The 25,819-nt window shown below is 34.2% G+C and overlaps 3 protein-coding genes across 3 annotated transcripts; 1 reads left to right on the top strand and 2 right to left on the bottom strand.

The window, feature by feature from the left end:
- Nucleotides 1-337: 337 nt before the first annotated feature.
- LOC129569236 (uncharacterized) lies at nt 338-1,304 on the top strand. The gene is made up of 3 exons (XM_055447891.1): nt 338-550; nt 665-847; nt 921-1,304. Exons 1-3 carry the CDS (start codon nt 490-492, stop codon nt 1,145-1,147), a joined length of 471 nt encoding a protein of 156 aa, XP_055303866.1. The 5' UTR covers nt 338-489; the 3' UTR covers nt 1,148-1,304.
- Nucleotides 1,305-1,357: 53 nt separating this feature from the next.
- LOC129569237 (uncharacterized) lies at nt 1,358-2,547 on the bottom strand. The gene is made up of 3 exons (XM_055447893.1): nt 2,390-2,547; nt 1,978-2,139; nt 1,358-1,793 (listed from the first exon to the last, which is right to left on the bottom strand). Exons 1-3 carry the CDS (start codon nt 2,445-2,447, stop codon nt 1,555-1,557), a joined length of 459 nt encoding a protein of 152 aa, XP_055303868.1. The 5' UTR covers nt 2,448-2,547; the 3' UTR covers nt 1,358-1,554.
- A 2,587-nt stretch (nt 2,548-5,134) lies between these two features.
- Nucleotides 5,135-25,227, bottom strand: LOC129569231 (uncharacterized). Its single transcript, XM_055447887.1, has 3 exons — nt 21,046-25,227; nt 9,047-9,244; nt 5,135-6,983 (listed from the first exon to the last, which is right to left on the bottom strand). Exons 1-3 carry the CDS (start codon nt 21,110-21,112, stop codon nt 6,772-6,774), a joined length of 477 nt encoding a protein of 158 aa, XP_055303862.1. The 5' UTR covers nt 21,113-25,227; the 3' UTR covers nt 5,135-6,771.
- Nucleotides 25,228-25,819: the final 592 nt, after the last annotated feature.

Raw genomic sequence — 25,819 nt, 5'->3', positions numbered from 1 at the left:
GTGTTTATGTGTATGTGTATGTGTGTATGTGTATGTGTGTATGTGTACACTAATACTAAAAAACGGCCCTAAAACCAGCAAGTTCATACTACTCATCTTTTTGATAAAGTGAAAATATTTTTACTAACGAACGAAATTATAGATTCTTGACCACAAAAATGCATTAGTTTTAGAAATATAAGTAGTAAATAATATCGTAAATAATTTACGCATTCAATTGCTATACAAAGTCTATATAAGACATCATATATGTTGAACTGTTTAATTTTTGTCCTCAAAGATGGCGTTACATGCATGTGTGTGCGACAATTTGATGAGAGCAACTTTACTTCAAATCATTTAGACAAAACAAAATAGTATTTGTATTGCTGGTTGACTCAACACGACAAAATAACAATATTTCCATTTATTTTATATTATTTCGACCCAGAATAGAACATTCCCAGATTTATTTTTTGTGTTGTCCAATACATCCAATCGTTTTTAACAATGGAAGCAAATAAAATTTATGTAGTTTTAACAATTTTCTGTTCTTTGTGCATCGCAAATGGTAAGTCATTAGCAGGTGGATGCTAATGGGAGTGGCAATTAATATACAACGCTATCAAAATTCAAAATAAGAGAATTAATCGAATATTTTCGCATTTTTTTCCCATTCATTTAGTACTTTCGATCAGATGTTATCAGTGTTCGACGCAGACAGATGTTAAGGGTGTCGACAGTTGTGGAGCGTACAAAAGATTCAATTCATCGGAGCATATTGCCATTGAGTGCAACAGTGACGAATCACACATGCCTGGATCATTCTGTATGAAAGTCGTCCAGCAAGGGCCACGAGGCTTCATCTGTAAGTTTCAATTCAATTGAACTTGTTTTTACTATGATGCATAGCAAATTGTGAGTAAAATTCTTGTTTGCAGGGGATGGTCGTTGGCGGCATGTAATCCGTAGATGCGCATCCGTTGCTGACACTGGTGTGACTGGCGTATGCAATTGGGGAGTCTACGAAAATGGTGACTATTGGGAAGAATGCTATTGCTCACACGATGCTTGTAACGGATCTTATCAAAACCGAATCTCATCAATTGCCGTCTTCATCAGTACAATCGCCTCATTGTGCATAGCTGTAGTTACCATGCGATTCTAGAAACCCATTCGAACAACGATCGTTTAGTTTAAGTCAATGAATGCAATTTCATATTTGATTTCAGATGAATCCGTCCATAATAATTTTGTCTTTCTTTTTTTGAAAAGATCTTTTATACAAATGCATTTTAATAGCAAGAAAAAATTGTGCCTTTTACGACATTTAGTAACAATAAAATTACGAGTTTACTCGTAGATAAATAACAAATCGTTTCTTTTTCATCCATTTATTCGAAATAGTAAAAGAACTACAAAATGTTGTTAAAAAAATATTTGAGTTTCTAAAAAATTGAGATAAACACTCTGGGACGGAAATCGATGCTAAGTATTTCTTCTATTGATTGATATGTTCTTGTTTCATCTAAGAAACAACTTCTTCTTTGCAGACTTTACAAGAAAAAAAAAACGTTACGTGCTCAATAATTGCGGTAAGGATTTAAATAAAGCTATTGAAATGGCGGCGATAATTGTAAATATGCTTGAACTGGCGAGGCCCGCAGAATTGCATCCATCTTTGCTGTTGCACTGACAATATTCCATGAATATGTTGAATGTGCCCGTTCGCATCAAACAGAATCGTTCATCGCCCACAATACCAGGCTCTCCCATAAATGCACAGCTTCGGAAGTAACGCCATTCACCATTTACTGTTGAGATGGAGAGAGAAAAAAATTAGTTACAAAACGGAAAATCTCACTCACTTTTTAATTCGTTTCATTTTATTTGTATCTTAAAAAGAATAATGACCGTTTTTGAGCAGAAAATCTCATTTCTACAGATTAGTTTTTCTATAAAATTGTCATTTGAACGAAAAACGAGATCAAGACATACCTTTTTGTCGAATTTTACGGCACATAGTCGGCTTGACTCCGGGCAAATGATCCAACTCTGCCACCTGTTTGCAGTCAGTGATCGACAGCGTACTGTTGTCAAATGGATCGGCGCATTTTGGATCCGAATCTGATCGACACTCCCAGCATTTTATGCAAAGACCTGTTTAAATAACGAATTTTGTATGAATAAATGCGTTTTGATCTAAATAAAATTTGAGTTAATCGTCAAAATTCAAATAAATTATCAACACCCATTGGTTTGTTCGACGCGTATATAACCTCACTTGTTTGACATATCAAGATTTAAATTGAAAAATGGGCAGTGGCTGCCGTGTAAATAATGCACTTTTTCAAACACTTTTCAACCGATCACAAGCGTTTATATCGTTCGAAATTCACCAAAAACTTACCTTTTTCGACACAAAATGCAATAAATATTATTCCAATCACCAAATGGAAATGATTCATTTTGGTTTTGTTTTTAATAATTTCGGTATTCAATTACTGTTTACTATAGCCAATGGTTCTGATTCGAGCAACTGTGTCGTTGTGTTTTGTTCGAATGGTTTGTGGTTGAAGCGTGTGTGTGCGTGTGTGTGCGTGTGTGTGCGTGTGTGTGCGTGTGTGTGCGTTTGTTTAGTACTCGTTTGCGATTCATACATGAACATTAGCTTTCAATGTGTGATCACGTAATGAATGACGCTGTTTCACCACACCCAAACATTCACATGCACGACATCGCTAGGCGACCGTATTCAATAGCGTAACAGACACATTGAATGACAATTAACGTGGAGAATATTATTCAAAGGGGAATCCAAATGGTTTAATAAATTGTTGGCTATAATGAATTCACCACGCTTGAGAGTGGAAATGATCAATGTTCCATTCAAATCAAAGAACAAATTTACAGCAATCAGTTATAATAGTCAGAGGCTCTGACTCAGAGCAAATATTTAATTTATTATGATTTGTCCAAAATCATTATCATTTCCATTCATTCGGACAAAGTCTAAGCCACAAAGCATCAAAACCATTTAAATATCTTTCTTTTCGGTGAGACATTCAAACTGTCGCTTTTCAAGTCGAAACCATTGTTCATGATCGTTCTTTTCCAATAGTATGAGTAATTACTGTCAACAAAACTGATTTGCATATTTTATGAGTTGTTCAGAGATGCATACATGCATTTCAAAATCGTTTATGAAGTTTATCAAGGCATTCGCATACCATTTTGAAATTCATTTCTTCTTCTTTTGTCTCCTAATGAGGGTTTTTCAACTGTTTGTAATTCCGTAATTATCAAAGTGCCGAATTTTTGCCGACTGAACTTGAAATTGTCGTTTTCGTTATCAATTAGCACTACGGCACAGAACACAATGTAAGGTATTCATTTTTTTTTCACAACCACAGATGAATCGGTTGCAACAACATGACTCAAATTACGTGTATTTGCTATAAATTGAACAAAAAAAAAACGATCAACATTCATTCTTTCATTTACGTTTATATTTAGCAAATGGTCGTTTTCAGGCAATTTTCTAGATGATTATTCACCTGGTTCTGCCATACAGATTTATTATTGATGACAAAAATGATTTATTCTCTGGATTGTTTTCGTGTTACCAACGTTTTCATTGTTATGATTCACGTTTTTGTTACAAGCAAACTATTTATCTACTGGAGAGTCTTGTATACGAGTTAAATGCTGTGGAATTTTGGCATTGCATTGTTCTTCGAAAATTGTATCAATTATCATCATCATTTCGTTTTCAATAGAAGAAAACACTGATTTTACGCCCCACTAAATTCTTTCTCTTGTCAAAACAAAACTTATCTCGAATGTGGAAAAATGATTTGATAAGCATTCCATGGGAATTCAGCTGAATTTGGTGAACATTGTTTACATTGAATTTTGGGCGAAAATCAATTAAAATCTGTTTAACTTAGAGATTAGATTTGAAAACTACAAATCAATAAATTTGTCCGATTAAGCATCTTACCCATAATCTGAAATGGAAATATACTCAAAACAAACGCAGAGTTAATCATTGATATTAATTGAATATGCAAAAACGTTAATAGTCTGCCATAAAATGTGTGGTGTTAATCATATTTAATGATCACAGGGAAGGATGTTTACCAGCTCCATAAAATGTATAAACAAAAAACTGTGTTTGATTTTAAAATAGATAGTAAAATGCTCTGAAACATATCAACTATTGACTTATATGGGATTGTGTCATAGTCAAGATGTATTCGTGGGCAATTTGCATCGATTACTAATCTTATCCGTAATTTATGTATGAAAACAAGAATTTAGTCAATTTGCACTGAAATGAATATCAATACTTAAAGCATAGAACATAGCGATTGATGGTGAAAACATGCGACAACGCCGGATGTTCATTATTCAAGTAAAAGTCGATATTGCAATTATCTCATGAATAATAAATGCTTGTAATTTTGCACCGCCCGTTCGTTTGCCGTTGACCGATAAATACTGATTGACTAAATGTAATTGTACATTTATTTAAGGCTTTTTGTGTGTATTTTTGATATTTTTCCCTTTTGTTTTCTTTATTGAGGAAGAAATGAACTTAGCTTAGTTGAAAAGACACTTTCTCACAAACCTTGCCGATCTGTTGGGTTTCATTGTTTGAATCTTGCGCAAAAAATGGGCAAGATATCGCTAATTGTATTTCCTTCGCAAGCCTTTTCCCAATATTACTTACTCGGTACAAATTGTTGAACACTATTGACCATTGTTCGGAGTAACAAGCGAACAATTAACCAATTGAGCTTTCCTGTATGTCTGCCAACAAGATACGAGTCGTACCCACCGAAATGTATGTTGCTTGCCTTTAGTCAACGGCAATTGCGTATGTTAATGCTCATTTTGCTGAAGTTGTAGCGTAGGTATATTATGAATGAATTTAAATTGTGCTCTGGCATCGTCGTCTCTAATAAATTGCCAATTAACCCATGACTGATGATGAACCAAGATCGTTTTCAGATTTAATTATTTGGCGAAAAAAAAACTTACGTGTCCACCCATCGATGATAAAAAAAAACATTCTTGTCAATACCTGCTTTGTGGCTACTCGTTCAATTCTCAATATGAAAATATCAAATTATTAAATGAAACAAAGAAGTTTTTTTTGTGAGTTTTTGTTGTTTTATTTTTATTCTATTGTTTATATACATCAGCACAAACAGCTATGAAACATTGTTTTCACATTTAGAAAAATATGTCGGAACGAATTTTTTTTTATTGATTTTTGCTCAGATGATCTACAATATACACGTTTTTATGTACAGTAGGGATGGGTGGTAACAATCAATTTTCTTTTTGTTCTATGGTTTTTTTTTTTTGTTTCTTCACTTGTTTTTGAATTTAATAAATAGCACGTAATATGTGATGCTGAGATTCCAAAAAAGAATATCCGAAATAGAATGGTTCGTTATAGCGTACACGGTAAAATGCTCTAAAACACTAAATTTGTTTCATAAAAATGCTGTCGCTTGTGAAATTGCATAAAATTTTATGTACTTTCTGTTCATGGTTGTTATTATTGTGTAACGCAATTTGCAATTTTGTATCTGATAAGGCATTCTTCGGCTGAAAACACACTGAGGTGGTTGACACTTCAATTTGGTTCGATTTAAAATGCGAAAAAAGAATAGAATTAAGACAAAAGAACAGACGAAACGGTGTACAAGTTAGTTAAAAGCCAAGTTTTGGATTTGAAAAAACAAAAAACGTGAGAGAATGACGAATAAAAATGTAGCACAATAATTTAAGCGATTATGCATCTATCCACTTATAAATAACCTCTACAAATAGTAACATTTGCAAAAAAAAAGACAATTTTTTTTCTTGTTTATATTGGAAAGGCGTGACAAAGACTGTTTTTCCACTATTTTACGGAGACAATAATTGTTATTTGATTCACTTTAAATGTGACTTGAATGTGTGAAACATCGATTAAGAAAACACTTGAATTGGCGGGTTGACAGTTATTGTGTATTTCTTCTCACTTTTCGTGTAAATATAAATTGATCTAAATTTCCAGTTAAAGGGACAGAAATGTCACATAAGTACTGACATTTTGTAACTATTTTAAGTAAGTTCTATTTTGTTGTTTGTTATTTACTTTTATTGTTTTGACAGACGACTACTACAGAAAGCTTGAAATGTTTGCGCTGCTATGTTGAAATTTCGAAATCTTAATTAATGACTTAATTTTCGCGCATCAGAATTGTGTTTCTAAAAAAAACAGATCTTATATTTACTTAAGCTACTAAGAAAACAGAATATTTCATTAAATGTTTATTGGTAGAATTTTTTTTTGTTCCTTTTCTCTTTACACGTAGACAATCCAAAAATTAACTTCAAAACTGCGTTTTAATATTGTGCTATATAGTTTTATAGTGCTAGAGTGAATTTTATTCGGATTTTTTTTTCTTGGTTTTTTTCTTTTTCTCAAATAGATTTGATTATGATCTTTTACTATAGCGAAATTAGGGTAATTTTCTGCTGATTTTCGTAATAAATTAAAATTGTAATTGTTGTTCGTTTCAATTCATCTTCTTTTTATTTCTCTCTTTTAAATACCTAATTCATTGGGCAGGTAAATTTGGAAAATAAAAATAACATCCGGATTTTCAATACAAAAAGATTCAAACATGAAACTTAACAAAACGAAAAAAATGTTTTGATTTGTTGTTGTTGTTTTTTTTTTGCGACGGAAGAAAAATTAAGATAGTGAGAGATTTAGAGAGACTGAGCTTACAATAATAAGATCTTAGCAACAGCCACTGGAATAGCGACCAGCAGAGCAACTGGACCGTATTGGGCTGCTCCGTTGCATCCGTCAGTTGTGCAGGTTTCACAGAATTCTGTTTTGATGTATGATGGTGTGTTGCTGTTCAGACATTCGTCTTTTGGTGAGTTCGTATTCTCCCAGAAGCACGAACGCGAGATGACGTACTTGTCGTTCACTGAAAGCGCAAAACAATTACGATACTATTAGCTGAATGCACGCCAGAGGCAGCAAAAATAAAATAAAATTGACGGGAATGAAACGCGATTCGATTCTAACATTCCGATTTCATTCGATTACAACAATCTCTGTTGCATTTTTCATGAGCGGCTCAAAATCAATTGCATCGATGCATTTTCGCAGATAACAAAGAAATTGACTCGAAATATCATAAACCTAACGGCACAAACATTCCATTGAATGTAATAATATTCATGGGTTTAATTGCTTTTGATTAGATGAATGTCGTGATGAGCTCGAAAAAGTTCCGAACACAATTCGTTCACAATTGATGTTCACACTGTAAATTGTCCATGATAAATGATCAAATTGGCCACCGAGCAGGTATTCCAAAGTTCGAAATAATTTCGAAACATGTCCGAATTTTCGACTGTACACATTCCTCGATTCGCTCGTCTTTCGAAATGACTTAGTGGGCTAATAGCTTCAGAATTTGGAAGAAATTCAATTCAATGTGACTCATACATATCGATTGATAACTCAAACATTTTTTCGGTCGTTTCATTAAGATAATTACATGACGGAACGTTCTATGTATCAGCGACTGTTAATTTATATTAATTCAGTCAAAAACAATAATCTTTAAGCCGATTATATGACCGAAAACGTCGCTACACTATATACAAATAGACGACAAACCAGAGCACAACAGTTTTGTTAGTCGTGTGTCAAATAAGAATTCAAATAAATAAATAAAACTATTTGTTTTAATTGAAGACCGTCTTCGAGTTGTTCATCATGGTGATTTTGATTAGTTGAAATGTGCGTAGGAATGTTCGATGTGTACAAATGGGCTATTGATAGTTATGCTAGCGATTCACACTTGGAATGCCTGACATCACACAGCACGGGCTTAGTCGAAAATGACACGCGCAAGGGCGAAAAGTACGATTTTAAGCACTGGTTGTGGATCCAACCGTTCAACTCAGTGTTTAAAATAAGCCAAAATGATTAACTACGTCATTTTATTCGGTTTTATCTGTATCATGTATATTTATACACTTGCTAGTTTTGCAAAAACACATTCAAAGTCAAGACCTCTCTTGTTTATTCGGAAGAAGTAATAAGATCTCGCATTTGTTGTTTCTTTGTCCCTTTTTGCCCGTGCTAGCGAGCGATCATTTGCCACCGCTTTCGAGAATATCGTTTCAAATCACTGAAAAACGATAATGAGGCGAAAAAATTCCAATGAAAATTATGCCGATTGCCATCTCGTATTCATTTAACCGGAAAACAAAACATCATGCGATTTAAATTATGGAAATCTTGAAAAATTATAATAAAAAAACATTGAATTTTCGAATCGTGATATGACTTGGCTTGAGATCAGTGGTGATTTGAGCGAGATTCAGTTTTAGGCCGATGCAATGAATGCAAATTTATTTTGAATATAATGTCATGCAAAAGTATAGTCACATTTTCCGGTTGAAATGGTGAAACTTTCTCTTCGATGGTCGCTCCGTTCAGTTTGGTTCATCGACATGAAACCAAATCGAATATTACTTCAAGCGCCCATAGCCCTAATATTTGTATAATAAAAATCCGTAGTTGGCAACAACCAATAATTAAATGCTGAGAAAGGTACATTCGATTAATCACGGGAAGTGTACACAATGTACGATATTTTGAAATAAATGTTGAGTGTGACGAGAATGTGTGCGATGGTAATCACGATTCTTTTATTACCTAGCAATTTCATGTCACTTTGAAAAGGACAACGAACGAATAAATACATATTATATTTATATTCATATTTGAATGAATATTATCACTCTATTTGGACGTAGTTTCGAAGCAAAATCGGACACAAGTGTGAATGACATGGCCAAAACACATTGTATAAATGAAAGTAAAAGCATTCTTCGAATACTATCACGTCGAAATGCATAGTATGCGGAATGTGGCGTCCATTTGCGAATCACAAACGCGTGACATCCCATTCCCAATCAATTTAAATGAATTTGTGATATATTGATTGATAGAATTGTAACGAAAACTTACCAAGTTGTTTGACCTTTTTGCAAACGGCTCTTTGGTTTGCTCCTTGGCTGTATGGGTTCAATTGGCCGGGTGGGTATGTACATTCTACGTAGCTCCAACGTCTTTGTTGATCGCTAATGATACTTGCATCAAATGGATCATTACAGAAAGCTGCATTTGATGCGTCCGATGAACATCTCCAACATTTAATGGCGGATGCTAAAAAGAGTGATAAAAAAAACGCCGTTTCATGTTAGTCAATTTTGTTTACATTCCGTAAAATTTAATGCTTTCAACCTAATTAAGAGAGACAAAATGTTTACAATTTGGTTGCTAATAAAATCCTAAGCTAACTCATTTCGATTTGTATGTGTGTTTGTCCTGCGCTAATCGCAAACTTTCTGTTGTGATTCATAACAACATTTACGTTGACCTTGTCAACGATTCTAAATCCATTTATTGCGCTTTCAATGTAACTGCAATGATTAATCGTTTCATTTTCAAATCATCAAATGAGCTCAGAGATTTTCGATGCGATATAAATGGATTTGTGAGTAGTAGAAGAAAGAAAGTAATTTGCGTTCAATGCAAATGGAAGATTTCAGATCAAACAGTTGTTCGGTCATTATTTCGACGAACAACAGCAGCAACAACACCATTTTTCCCAAGTATATTTACAATTTTGACCACTTTTCCCGTTCGTGTTCGCTTCAAAAATAAAAACACGTTCAATTGTATAGCATAAACTGCATGTGACTTGTTTACGCGCTTTCATCAACGATCGATCGATCTATAAATAAGTAATGACATTATAGTGACCTGAATCATTCTTTGAAACAACAAAAATTATGGGAATCCTTACTTTCACGTCTAATTCCATTCTAATCAAGTGTTAATGACATGTGTGAACCGATTGTGTGATGGGATTCAAAAAAAAAGGTTTATTTGTTCTTGTTTATGACATTGACTAATGACTTCCCGATACACTCAATTGGTCGATAATGAAATAGTTTGTTTTTACACATTGATAAATATTCGTCCATGGTTTGATCGGGTGATTGGTATGCGCACACACACACATACCATAATGAATATAACTACTTTCAATCGGTCGCATTATTTGCGTGTATTTTTTTTAATCATTTGTCGAATCAATTTTATGTCCAGTGATAGTGTCATCGAAGAAGAGTGTGGCTCCTTTTAATTGTCACAGCTCCCAATTGGATGTGTATGTTGGCCTTGGAAACAACGAAGTCTATTTACGGCATTCCATGTTGTCCACGTGTCCTGTCGATCGAGTCTGATTTGGATTCGATTCCATCTAATGATGATTAAAATACGGTTTTCTTCGCATGTTTATCAACTGGACACTCAACCTTGAACCATCTGTCGTTCATTTCTTTTTTTTGTGTGTGTGTGTGTGGAAAATGTAAACGGAATGCGCCAAACAAAAAACACCAAATCATTCTAACTAATAGACAACGACGCCCTTGAGTCGAAGTAAAAATTCTTTGTGAAGTTCTGTAATTAGGATTGCATTGATCGAATCTCGATCTTATGAATATTGTATGATTTATGGAAATTACTCCAAATGGAAAAATCCACTCTCGCTCGCAAGCGCTCACCATATTTTTCTATTTAATGAAAATTAATCAAATTCTTGTTGGATGTTTCACACACTCAGGCGCGCGCAACAATATGCTCCTATTTTTATACATTAAGGTAAAAAAAAAACCTTAGTTCATTTGACATGGCTAGAGGAATTGGAATCTCCTCTTGGTCGTGTTTATTTGTGCTTTTTTTATTGTTTTGTTTCACCCGTTGTCACGCTACTGATCATAAGCTGTTTTAAGCATAGAGATCGCGCGAAGTAACCTCTGGATGGATGCCAACATTAGCAAGAATGAGAAAAAATGTAGTAAATTCCATTTATTTAAATGTGTTGCGTAATCAATTACGTAACTCAATACTTTGTAAGCTCGAAGCGATGATGAGCACCAAGCACTTATGTTTTTTTCTAAGTATATACAACACGTATAGAATAGCTAATTCTTGCCAGCGCAATGCCAAACACATACACGGAACACATTTATATTTGACGAGGCAACAAATTGCCGTTATGATCACGTGTTTTGTTTGCTCAATTCTCATTTCGTCGAAAATCCATGAAAAGGATTTTCATTGCGGCAATTAAAACAACGACACGAAAAGGTCGGCGCGTGTGCTTTGGACAGGCGAGATTTCAATTTTATTTAGAAAATAAATCAATCAATTTGTGACTTTTTCGCATTTTCCCGTTGTGAAAACAATTGACCACATTTTTGCGGTAAAAATGAAATCATGACCGTGTGTGTATTGGTACTTGTACCAGTTGCTGCTATTCATATGTTTCGCTTCTTTGATTTTTTTTTTGTGAAAGTGATTTTCTGGCGACTGAAATTGTTGGTATTCGCTTTTTTTCCTTCTGCGAAATGCGACCAAACATAGTGGAATGTAATGGAAGAAAAGCTTGATTGTTGTGCGATAAAAGCAGCTTGCACCGTACGTTTTGTACGTTGTTTCAAATGCGTTTATTGAACTCTAGCATTTTGCTCGTTGAATATGAAATGTGAGTGCTTGGTGCGCTATACGTTTGGAGCCACTCCATTGTATTTCCATTTTCCCGTAGTAATAAAATTGCAATTGCATTTAATTATTTTTCTGTTGTTGTATAGCCTATAGAGAGAGAGAGAGAGAGAGCGAGCCATGCAGTCGCAATGCATCAAAATAGGTCACCGCATTTGTTTTGCTTATGCATCGAGTTCACAAGAAAACATTTTAATATAATTGACGGGCCTCTCTTTAGCTAACAGCTTTACAGAATGCACGGCATTTTTCTTCCTATTTTTTCATCATTATTTATGCTCGTGACAAGGAGAAATTTATTAACACATGCACGACGGGAAATACGTCGTCAAGAGTTGGCTCTTTCGTATGTGCGCACCATTAAATGTCATATAAATTCACATTTTAATTATAATAATCGCTTATATCGCTTCCTCGACTTGTCATCCACCCAGTTGACATTGAATACATTTCGACAGTGAGCGTTTGTGAACTTGGATTTTTGGATTGTACTATATTTACTTTGGCGATGTCGAAATATTCGATTCACATCGAACACAAACAATGGCCAAGTTGAGTCGCTAAGTCGGTAATCGTTCGACATTGTATTAGAATATTCAGTCAATTAGCATCTGGTGCGTATTTAATTGCAAGCCATTTGGTAATAGCAAGTCGAGTCGAGTTTTGAATATACGTCCAAAAATAAAGTATGCTGTTGCTTCGACAGAGAGAGGGAGAGAGAGAGAGAGAGAGAGAGAAAAGAATCAAGGTTAATATACACATCATTCGTTCGAGTCAAGACGTCTGCATGTAATTAATATCAAAACACGTACATGAATCGACTTCATTTATTATTTTTGAAATCAAAATCATATTTCGGTGATTTGAGATTGAATAGCAACAGAACAGCAAAGCATGTCTAATCGAAATTAGAACAGACCATTCTCTCTAAGGAACACCGACTGAGAACAGATCACATCAGAATCTGGCTTTGAGATGTGCGTGAGTCCATTGAACAAAGAAGGCAAATGAGTATGTGTGTATATCGATCGCTTTGAGCATTGAATTTCAAGCAATTTTGAATTTAAGAGGCGTGCAACTTTAATCATATTCGATACTTCCATTTGACTTACGATGTGCTTGTCTCAAATTTATGAGGCTTTCAATTTGCTTCACGCCGCTTCTCCGTTCTCAATAAATAACATGTGCAGTATAGTCACTATCTCGAGATGTTAATTGAAAAATTCGAAAATAGCACATTCAATTAAAACGAAAAAAAAAAAATAAGTGATGAAACGATTCACAGTTTAACGCAAAATGCATTGAAAATGCATACGGTGTGAATTTGAAGCCGAACTTCGAGAAAGAGAGAGCGAGCAAGCGAGAGCGAACAAGATGAAAAAAAACTCGTGATTGAAAATCGGGCCGCTACATAGAAAAAGTTTGAAGTTCACATTTTATTATGAGAAAAATCGTCAAGAATATCTTTTGTCTGTATATGGGGATCGCAATCAGAAAATGCTTCAGAATGTGTGTCAGCGATATAGCAGCCGCAGCAGCAGCCAGTGAGAAATGAGTAAAACATCGAACAATGTTTTGGTATAAGAAAAAAGCAAACAACGCACATTCACTCAGAAACTGTTTTCTCTTTTCGTTTCAAACACATCGCTATAGTGAAGCGGAGTGTTTACAAAGCGCATCGTTCTACAAATTAATTCTTCAACATCATCATTATCAAGAGCATTTCTAGCCGAATTTCGTAGCGATTGATGAAAAAGGTCGATAACCGACGCAATTGATGTTCACTCAATGCTCCACTTTGTCGGTCACATTGTTACACTACTAGAACTTTTTTTATTTTACGCATCATTTCTTCTCAATGTAAAATAGTTGATATAAATCAATCAAGTCCTTGTGAAACGTACATCTCTGGCGAATTATGTCATCCAGATGATGGCAACAAAAAATCGAACTAACAATATTTGTTGTATTGAGCAACGTTTTGCTTGACTGGAAATACTTGCATTTTCATTAAAGAGATAAGGCGTGTGAGTTTTTCTCTCCTGAGTTTGCGCTATTGAATTTGTATCAAAATGGGAAACTTGAACGAATCATTTTGCAATGACGCCTTGGCGCGTTCGTTGAAAACATCGAGAAAAAAAATTTAGTGACTAATTCCACAAAACAATTGCCATATTCAAATGCAAGGTCAATTTAAATAATTTACAAGAGATTTTTGTGTTTGAACACATCCGACTTGCACGTAATTCCATACAAAAAGTAATAATAACATGTCGCTTTGTCACATTTTTTTCATCTTTTTTCGCGTTGTTTGAGCGTCAATTTGCCGTAAATGCCTTAGTTTTGTATGTCGTTAAGAAATATTACGCGTTACGTGTTTGCGAGTCAACATTGGCGGATTGACAATGTCACTCATGTGTGTAAATATTATTTATCGAAATTTTTCCTCAATAAAAGAAGACATCAATGCTGACAAAAAAGAGAAGAAGGGAATTGTGCTGATTATGGGCTTTTTTTTCGAAAATATTTTCTAGGGCTTCGAAAATCAACGATTTTACCATCGGAATCAAGCGATGCATGTTTGATCCGTGAAGCGTTAATGACTATCGTGATAAGATATGCAATAATGCTATGCTTGACATAGCACGTTCAACACAAAACAACATTTCGATTCTTTTTCTAGTTTTTTTTTTCTGTCTCGCTCGCTAGAACACCAACAACAACGACGTAAGTACAACAAAGTTCTCGCTGTTATTCTGGAGCCCAATTAACATGCCTGATCGATGAAAAATCAGAGCTCAATATTGCTTTAGGAATGACAGAGCACAATCGATTCGAACGAAACGTTGTTGAAGAGTTGTACTGTGAATTACAGCTTAAATTGGAATTAATGTGTTGTAAATGTAATTCCAATGTATCATCATGTGGTGAATGTCGTTCATTTTGTATGCGTTTAAGTCACATGAAAATTGTTTTCGTTGATTTTATTTTAATTAAAAAAAAAAAACAGAATAATAAATTTGCTAAAATGAATTTACAATAAAAAATGTTTGCGGAAGATGGATTGTCGTATCCATTATGTAGGTAGTTTGACGGTGCGAAATTCAGCACGACACAAACAAAATGGTATTTATTTGTTATTTAAAATAAACACCCATTTATTCGAACTGCCGCAAAAAAGACATCAAATAAACATATATGTAATAAAAGAAAAAAATTATAGTACGGCAAAGTAATGAATGTGAATCGATGCGATGAATTTTGTGTACGGCGGAATAAGTGTGCGTTTGTTGTACTCGTGTGTCACCATGGCTCATGAATATTGAGCATCTATTTAGCTTTGTTTACCTGACTCATTGCAAAGAAGTGCTGAAACGCTCGAGAAGTACGAATCGATATAACCTTGAATAGATTCTAAGCAAGCGAAATAACGACGCTCTGAATCAATTCGAATAACAACAACACAAATCGAGAAATCTGATCAGAAATATGATGAATCAACGTCACATTTCAATTCAAAGCCAATAGCAAATCTTTAAATTGCTAAGAAAAAAAAGATTGAATAAAAATCCGATTTCAAAGAAACTGAATTGTAAACCATGTATAGACCGCACACACATTCGAGGAAATTCACTCGGGAGTGTTGGTTTCGAATTTTAGCGGCAAATTCGTCAGTTGAAGGAATTTGATATTTTTTTTTTCTCAAAACACTTAACTCATGCGCACAGCTCGTGCTGCTTCTCCGCTTATTTACTCTTTTCATTTCATTGTTTTTGTTTTTATGTATAACCACGCTGTGGTTTGTGTATGTGTGATGAGATTTCTTTGCCATCGCGCTGTGCGAGAGTTTTTGTTTTTTTTTTGCGTTTCAGAGTACACGCGTATCCAACTATAGATTGTGGCGGGAGTCGTGGTTATAGGTTATATTTATACGAATTGTGTTTTTGTTTTTTTCTTCTTTTACTGTGTGCCAGCGTACATACTGATGAATTAAAAAGAAACCGTGATGATTTTAAATGATATTTCGTGTATGTATGTGTGTATATGACTAATGTGGTGTGACCTGTATGTGTGCTGCATATAAATATTTCGATTAAATGCCGTCACTATTATTACCATGGTGTACAAATGCGATTTTTCAACAGCATGAACTAAAACGAGCGCACAATGTGTGTGCACGCGCACACACACTGACTGTATAATGTGTAGCCACCTCGACCGAGTATTATAAATATTTTCGAGTATACGCGAAATAAAAACAAAATGCAAATCAACTATTACGTGATTGTTGTTTCGAACTACATGAAAACCGGTTTCAGTTGTGTTGTTGCTTGCAAACCATTATATGTTTATGTGTGCGCATTTGTGAGGCAGTAGGTTGAGAGTTCTATACTCTCTGCACGATATACTGTTGCGTATGAAAATCGTGAAATAATGCAGCACAACAAACGAGCAACAAAACGAACGAACAAAAATCAACAAAAAATGATCGTTATTCTTGTTCGCTTATTTTGTTGTTATTTTCGTTTTCTGATCTGGTCGGATTGACGAAGCGATCATCAGTTCAACGAAATACACAACGATTTTAGACGATCAAAGTAGCTTTTCAGTATATAAAAACACTAAGATTATGTCGTTTTTTTTTTTGTGTACAACCATATTTACGGTAGTTGTAGTTTTGAATTTTTCTCATAACAAAAAATATTATTATTATTTAGAGTCAAGCTATTAGCGTTGTGCTTTTCTAGTCTTTTCTCGGTTCTTTTTTCTCTTCTTATGACTTAGAGAGAACAATTCAATGATTCCCATTAACTAACACAGCCAAGCCGAATAGAAAATGACAATGTGTTTCTTGCGATGGAAAGATAAACCATAATAATTTTTGGGCTTACGTCACACAGAGCTCTCTCGAATTATGCGTATGAAGGTAAGACTTTGGAGAAAAGACTTCAACCCAATGCGAAGGCCGTGAAAACCAAAAAACGATTATCATGGAAACGTTCATTGAATTTATTTCCTTGATACACGAAATCAAGCTTAAAGATAGACGCCAATCTCACGCAATCCATGCATTGATTTATTCGATGATTGGATATCGACCGTCAATGGAATAATTATAAAGAATAGAGGAAGAATTACAATACATTTCTGATGAATTTTATGCAAAAAAAGATGTTTTGCATATTCCTTGTCGATTACAAGCACCAAACAACTTTATTTGGATTTTAATGATATCGCTGATTCAATCAATCTACATGATTCATTCAATAGATCCTTCTAAGAAATCTTCAGTCTTTCACCTCAGCTCAATTTCGTAATATTTTTACTGATAATCGCGAAGTTTTGCCGTGTATTTTTTCCTCTTCGATGCATCGAAAATCGCAGGCTTAGAAACCAGTTTTTTTTTTCAGTCAATGAGGCTTGTGTGCCGCGCCCAATATGAAACAAATGCCAATCAAACGAGTTACATACGCAATTGAAACTTTTCCGCAAACGTTTGTGTTTTGATTACTCAGAATAAAAAATGTGCTTTTAGATTCAAAAATTTTTCGACTATGAATCACAACTATAGCGAGAGGAAGTACAGATAAATGGAAATCTTGTGACCTTCAAAATTTCTAATGAAATTGAAATGATGCGTTTCGCCGTAATGATCACGTCACGCCGAGTAAAAAACGCAATACTGTTCTTATCATTTTTGTTTGCGGCGAAGTGAAATACGCAATCTCAACACAAAAGGCATAGCTTTACATTGGATGTGGTCAAATCTGCTCAAATATCGTTCATATCGATTATGTCTATTTTGAACTCTGGCTAATGGCACCAAACCTTTAAATATTCGCGCGATAATCGCATGCGATGTGTAGTATTAAGCGTTGATGCCTTGAACGACATAGGGCATAATGACATAATGGCACTTTTAACGTAAAATCGAAATAAAAATAGCTATAGATATCATCATACATTCCCGTAAACATCCGGTTGAAGTTCAAAGAGATTGTTGGCATTCAAGCGTTAGTGAATTTTATCAGAAATGGCTTCGGTCAATATGTGTTTTGACGACATATTTTTTTTCAGGTGATTTCACTTCCGTTGCAGGAAATTTTGCAGGCGCATTGAGAAAACAAGTCTCCAATATTTTGTTGATTAACCTAAACGTTGTATTGTTCACTTGATAACTTCTACCGAACTGTTCTTCTGAGACATCACACACGGTTTTTGAGTGGATCGAACAATGTTTGAAAATCTTCAACGGTGCGGACACTTGATGTTGTCAGGCTTCGTGTTTGAGGTGAGGTCGGCCGGCTTCAATTTCTCTTCGTTATTTTTCGTGCAAACTGAAACGTCTAAACAGGATATGGCAACTGTACACAAAGGTGCAGTTACACGAACTGATTTCATTACTTTTCAGTGTTGCTGATTTTGGTGTAACGATATGTAATATGCCGGGGCACAGAATACGAACACAAGCATATGTTTCATGGTGGATATTTATATGGTGGACCGCGTAACCTGATATTGACAACGATCGATCCCGTTTTCGGTGTAGAAACATGCTCCTCTCTCTCTCTCTCTCTCTCTCTCTCTCTCTCTCAAGACATACGCTTACAGTCAACGGTGCGGCCATATCTTAATCGAGCGATTCGAGAACGTGCGCACATAACATCAGCCTCTCAGAATAGTCTGTTGACGATTTAAAAATATTTTGAGGCGATGACATCACTTGAAAAATGGCTTCTTGAGCAAGCGTTTGTGTCGAAACTGAAGCGACATTGCCACACAGGACCTTTCTAAGTCTAACATTCTGTGTACGGAATTGTGTGAGCTGCTCACTCAATATTTAAACTAGATTTTTTAGGCTTTGGGAAATGATGTTGAAACATGAAATCTCATCGGAAATTTTCCTCTAGTGGACGTGCACAAAATAAACTCTCGCGTTCTATACATTTTGTTTTGTTTGCGATTAAATTCTGTTAACAACACTTTGAATATCAGAAACGGAATTGTAGTCAATTGAAAAATAGAAATCAAGACTCAAATTGATAGGAACGAGCGAATGTCCGAAACATGATAACTATATTTTGCCGAGATCAAATGCTCTTTTTTTTATATTTCATTTAGTTTGTTATTGTTTTCTGTTACTTGTCTGTGACTCACATTCCGAATTGATAGATTAGACATGAAAAGTACAAGCGAAATACGAACGAAATAATAATTATCATTCATATGGCAATTCAACACACGCCCATATCTAGAATAACGCAAAGGCAAATCATTAATTAGAATTGAAAAAAAAAAACGCGTTGCTATTTCTCGTGATAAATTTGCTCCTGAAAAACACATTCACATTGATGGAAGACAAATGATTGTGTCATGTGTGTTGTATAGATGCTTATTAGTTGGGCATCGCGAATAAATGTCAATTCGGCCGAACGAACAGTGAATGGAAAATTAAATAACAAAACTATGATTAGTTTGTGTCTAAGCGTTAATTTACATCTCTGTCTGTCTCTCTCATCTCGCCTCAATCATTGGCTAAAATTTAACGTGGCGTAGTTTTCAATGTCCATGAAGCAGTGCAAATTGCTATGAACAAGCTCATGTGGCCAGTCATCGGCAACAGCAAATGATCAGCAGTGAAATATTAATTTTAAATCAATACATCGATAGGATGTGCTTTGGAAAAATTCACAATTTGCATTGGCAAAGTTAGTTAGTTTTAAGGCAAACGAAAGAAAAAAATCAGAATCTATTAAATTTCATAAACAACGCAACTAGAATCGTGATATTGGCAAAAAAAAAATGTATACAAAAAGGTCTGTGACATAGTTAGGAGTGCATTGTCGCCAGTCTGGCACGAAAAATACGGAGGGGAACATTCGAGCGATAAGTAATAAACGATATCAAATGGTTCAACTTTCGCTTGTTGTAGCAGTAGCTTGAGACTCGAAATCGGGAATCACTACAACATATATTGAATTTTTTTTCGGAGGGACGAAACTTTTCCATTCTACAGCTCTTGTTCGTTGTGTTTCATGTGTATTTGTTGCTGTACAAGCGTTGTCATGAACACTGACACTGTTGTTTATACGAAAACCCCAAATAAAGAAGCAGAAAGTGCGTTGTGGCTTGTCTATGCTGTAGACACTTTGCATAGTGCGTGCTATGACGAAAATATTATCCCCTCAATCGCAAACGCTTGGATTCATCGTTCATGTGTGTACAATGAGGTCGAGCCAGTGCTAACATGTTGAACGAAACATCCGAGTTATTTCTTTTGTTTTGTTATGGGGAAGCAAAACATGCTATGTTTATACTTATGCTTTCAGCCTATACCATCCACGTCTGAAATACGATGAACGCAAATAAATTACGACGGCTCCGTTTATTTCGATTCAAATTAGTTTTTCGTTTTTTCACGTCATATATCGTGAGTAAATTCAAAAATGACGCAAAAGTGTACGAGTTACAACAAACCCACCAAATTAAGCATAGCCCAACGGTTAAATGCCTTTTAAATTTAATTGAAAGAGTGCGCGCATGGCGCCAATCAGACTCCAGTCGTGTACTCTACTGCAAATCGTCTCCCAGTTGTAGTGCTTTGATATCGAAATGGGAAAGCGAAAAATTTGCCACACAAAGGCATATACACATATACTGTGCTTCCTACTATATTAACGAACTATACAATCTATGCTGAATATGCTACAGCACAAAATCTATTGACATATAAAATGCACATAAATGTATGACAAGCGCAAATGATGTGCTCAGCGATTGCTGGCTCTTGCCTCAGTCTGTTCGATTTCGCATATATTCTTCTTTTTTTATAGATGAACAGTCGTTCTATTATTAGATAATAAAAAAAAGCACACAATTAACCTATATTTTATGATACTCTTTTCTCTGTTTTTCGAATCACATGAATAGTCGAGCACAACAAATTCAGACAATGAAGCGTATTATTTACGTTTCCCACATTCGTGACTGACAAATCTACGTTTAAATTCTAAACAGGATTAATACGCATTCGAAGCAACAGAAAAAACGACATTCGAAACAGAATGTTATCGCACGCTATACAATTTGTTTTATTTTTATTTGTTTTGCAATGCCTTTTTGGAACATAAAATTTAAAGAAGAAAAAAAATATGAAAAAAAAGTGTTGGAATCATTTGGTCATAGAAAAACGTCATGTTTAAAAAAAGTTTTCTCTGGTATTTCTGATGGTCAACCTTCCATTTTTGCTTAGAGCGCAATTGATTTTTTTTTTTCATTTTCTTGTAAGATTCATAACATTTTCTCTCAACTTTGATTTTCAAACACACTCACACACACACAGGAAGAGAGAGAGACACACACAAATTGAAAGTGTTTTGATTTGTTTCACGTACCCTCTTGGAATGAGACAGCCATAATAACGGCGATAACAGCAATTGCCAAAAATCCACTACGTGCCATTTTTTTCGTTTGTTTATTTATTGCTTTTACTATGTTCAAATATGTTCAATAAATTGTTAAGAAAATTATTCGATCACTCAATTAAAATTAGAATGTGGCGATGAGTTTCACTGGAACAATTGTTTGATTACTGTTTTAAAAAAAACCGTTGTTATTTGAAGTATTTAACGATTATTTTCGATGCAAAGCTTGGAAACAGCTCAAGTGTTTTTTTTTTGTCGTTCGGAATGAGAACACGCTTAAACAGGCAACCGTCTTAACAGAGACTAAACTTTCTTGTTTCGAATATTCAAAATCCAACTGAGAGAGCTCGTGTGCGAAGAATTTTCGATTTCGTCATGCGTATATTATGAGTAAATACATCGAATGGGTTTCGCTTGTGTGCGAATGAATGAACAATGAACGCACACATACAATGACAAATCGAACTGCGAGAGAAAGAGTCACAGTTGGTTGGTTTGTGTGAGTGTTGCTGCTGCAGCAGCAGCACTGTTTGCGGTTTCGTAATACAAATGTTTATTCCGTTCGTTCGTTCGGTCGCTCGCTTGTTCGGATGAAAATTGTGTGAATCGAGGAAAAGAAAATGTTGTTCGATTTCTGAAGTGGCTTTCATATAAATGATCAGCCAAAACTCGAATGGCGTAGGACAAATTCATTCGCTGTATATCAGATCTTCATTTAGAAATGTTACTGAAACATTTTTTTGTCATTTTACATAATGTCGTTGATGTGAAAATGTTCATTTTCCTTTTCGGAAACTGTAAACAAATTGTGTACAAATCCATACATTAAAATTGGTGTCTGTAGCTATTGTTGTGCCAGCCCGTGTATCATTCGATCGTGACAGCTAAACCGTTTTTTTTTTCTTACGTTATGCAACGAATCTTGATCAACACACACTCACACCAAGAGATCTATCATCTGTTGAACACGGTTAACATCAACCAAACACTTTCTCGTGCTAAATTTTTCTTTTTGCCCCGTTATCACATTACACCGACAACCAATTTCGAACCACAATATTCATGCTCATTCCCACGAATTTTAATCAAACCAATATTAACGCATCCCCGTTCGTCATTCATAAAAACAGCGGAGAAATTTCAAATTAATTAAGAAAAAAAAGTATCGCAGTGATATTTTAATAGACTCCGCTGAGATCATTTCATATTTGTCAACGAACCTAGTTCTAATTATATGACAATATATGAAATAAGCTGGCCGAAATTTTACGATTTTGTCGCAAAAATTGACTTTGTTTTATATACCACTGACCTTGATCGCCTGGTAGCCTGTTAGACAAAAAGTTATTCGAATCTTTAGTCACTGTTTTTTTTTCTCGTTCGAACAAAGTACATCATGCACTTCTAGGTCAAGTGGCTTTTGATGTTTTAAAATTGTATTGCGATGATTGCACGTATGTTTCGCGTAATTTCATTATTATTGTATGGTCGTTCCGTTGGAAGCAATTTTTAAATGATCTCATAGTACACGATTCCTGCGTATTTTTATTAATGCAAAACGTTGTTTTGTTATTCATACGGCGTATAAGGCTGCCGTGTTTATTGTCTTTATTTGCACATTCTCTGCATACGCGACACTAGTCAAAACAATTCGATCCAAGAGAGATTATTCATGCATGTATTTTACGATGTCTGGTTATTGTTTTGGTTGATCATCGTCGTCATTGTCTCTCTTTTCGCAACACCTTAATATTTTGTTGAGATGAAAAGAGGTGAGATGATACACCGACAAAAACAAACCAGCTGCACCTTACAAACAGCAAGAAATATTGGCTCGTAAATAAAACGCAAATTATGAAACGAATACAGAGACATCTATCGCTCGATGGCAAAAAGTATGGCATTGAAAATTACGCTATTTTGGACCATTCATAAATATGAGATATTTCAATCGTAGAATGTTGCCAAAAATTTCACTCTTCGTGAAGATACTTTATGGTTTGAATTAATTTTTTCTAGTAGATTATGGTCATGTATCAAAGTCAGTCTGACTGTCGTTTGTTATGACTGATTATTATGGTTATTTGTTGGTGGGCTGTTGCAATTTGATAATAATGGATCGTGAATGAGAAACAGCTGTATATGTTTCATTTACACAATCACACCTGTATCAATACAAATTGCCATTCAAATGACGAAGAAACATTTAGAGAGAGAGAAATATTCGATGATGAAGAAAATAATAAATAACAATTATTCCAACGTTTGAAGATAGAAATGTTTTGATTCACCAAATTTATCAACATCTCAGTTTGATGAATACCAAATGAACCGATATTTTGCATTGTTTTACAAACATTCTATTCTTTGCCAGAAAATTTTGTATACGCGACCATAAACAATATTTTGTTACAGTTTGGAATTTGGGACAGAATACTTGTGATTTATGTACTAAGTTAGAAAAAAAAAATTGAAATGTTTGTGACATCTACCAAATAGAGTAAAAAATGTCAGACACATTTGGATAATTTGTTAATTCATCAATAGTACAGAGTCGTTTTTAGAAATAATAGTCTTTACCGAGAATGTTTTTTTAGAAAATTGATGCAAATAGTTACAAAATACGTTGACTTTATTGTCAACACCATCATTTTTGTCCAATGACCGACCAGTCTATGTTAGTAGCGAATGAATTTACTTCTTCTTCATTGTATTTATTGAAATTACGCTTTTCAATTTTACGTTTTTTCTTGACCACTGGAATGCGAAACATTCCATAAATTGCCTCATGATTAGAAATATTTGATGGAAAACTCATTGATGGAAAATGACCAAATTGAATAGCATTATTTGGGTTCTCAACCAAAAAGATATCGATTGGTCTGCGTGATATGTTGGACATGTGTCATTAAAGCGGACCAATGTGTCAGTTAGTGTTTGTAATTTGGAATATTTTTGTACGTCGAAAAAATTTACATTAAAATCTCCACATATGAATGTCATTAAAGTTCAAACTTAAGGCTGTAACATATAAAAAAATTCATTAGTGTCACTTTGAGGCATATCTGAATGTCTATAGAAATTGCTAACACAATTTTGCATTGTTAGATATAATTTGTTTGCTGTGGTGTTCATTCCGATTCTTTAAATTTACGTCAAATTAATCCAGATAATAAAAATATTTATAGTCCACTTTAAAATTAAAACTGTTACCAAGTTGAAGAAATCACGCGTGCATATTGTTTCATTTGGATCAACTTAGCGTATGTAAATTTAAAGAATCTAAGCAAACACCCCGCAGCCAAATGCAAAATAAATTAAAACGTAGAAAATGTGTAAAAAAAGTTGAAACAATTCTGGCAGAGTTGAGCTTAACTTTTTGAATATTCAATTAATTACTGTCACACCAAATTAAGTATATGATGTTAATCAAGTTCATTTTTTCCTTTGAATTTTTTTACAAAAATACTTTCCTCACCAAGTAGAAACTTAGTTCTTAAAATCATTCCAAACAATACACACGTGAATAAATCTTTCATCATATTATAATTTCAAATATATAAATAAAAACATCAAATTCTAAGATCATGAAATCAAAATCAAAATTTAGTAAAATAATTTACTTGAGAGTTTGTCTAAAGTCAAAACAATCAAATTTCTTTAAAATAAGAATAATTGATGTAATTTTTTTTGTAATATTCAATATCTAAACTAATCGAACGATACAAAACAAATATAATTTCATTTGCACAGAAATATTTCAAATATTATTATTTGCACATACACATGCACCATGTTATCAGATCATCAGAATTTACAATATCATTGCTATTGGAAAAATAACTTCAATCATTTAAATTATCGAGAAAATATTATTATTTGGTTCAAGAAAGATAAAAAAATTGTAGATTTTGTCAGTTGTAGAGTTTTTTTTTGAATAGACATATACGAACACACAAAAGGTAGCAATGATCGTAGATAACAAATTGGCCACTTAAATCGAAATATGATCAAAATCCGCCAAATCGCGATAATCTTATCGAAAGAGCGTCGACATCAGTCAACACGCACACAAAGCATAAACCGATTTGTCGTGACATTTGGTCACTTTTCAATTTTCAAGCAATAAAATCATTGATGCCACATGCAAAAGACACTTCAGTTTTATTTGTGTGATTAGCACCTTGGAAAGAAACACATTGAATGAAACAGCGTTTTGTTTTAGTGGTTCGCTTAAATCTCATGAGTTTTTATCAGATTCTTATTTTATTATAAAAGTTACAAAAGGATAGTGAACATGGAATTTAATTTAATTTTTCAAAGAATTCAATCAAACTGAAACGCCCTCGACAATTTTTCTTTTGAATGGTGAATTTGAAATGAGTACACCGATTTTGTTTGAACGGAAATAAATAACAAATTTGAACTATTTCTTTAAATTTGATTGAAATGATTGCAGGCTGGCCGACAATTAAATCAGAAACTAACCTATGCAAATTCGTTTTTTCTCCAAACAAACAAACAAAAACGGTGAATTCCCTTAATTTATCATAAACATTTGATTCGCTTTTGACTTCAACACATTTTCACCTGAGTTTAAATTTTAGCTACAATAATAAATGAAAACTGGTTAATACAATATGAAAGAACTAAACACAAAAAAAAAGAAGAAAACACTTTAATCAGGATGATTCTGAAATCAATACAGCTGGTGCGAAGAAATTTATGTTGAAATCAACGATGA

Source organism: Sitodiplosis mosellana, unplaced genomic scaffold, assembly GCF_009176505.1.
Source record: "Sitodiplosis mosellana isolate CC-2019 unplaced genomic scaffold, AAFC_SMos_1.0 Smas_scaffold_30, whole genome shotgun sequence".
Classification (NCBI taxonomy): domain Eukaryota; kingdom Metazoa; phylum Arthropoda; class Insecta; order Diptera; family Cecidomyiidae; genus Sitodiplosis; species Sitodiplosis mosellana.
This window is presented reverse-complemented; position numbering and strand designations above follow the sequence as displayed.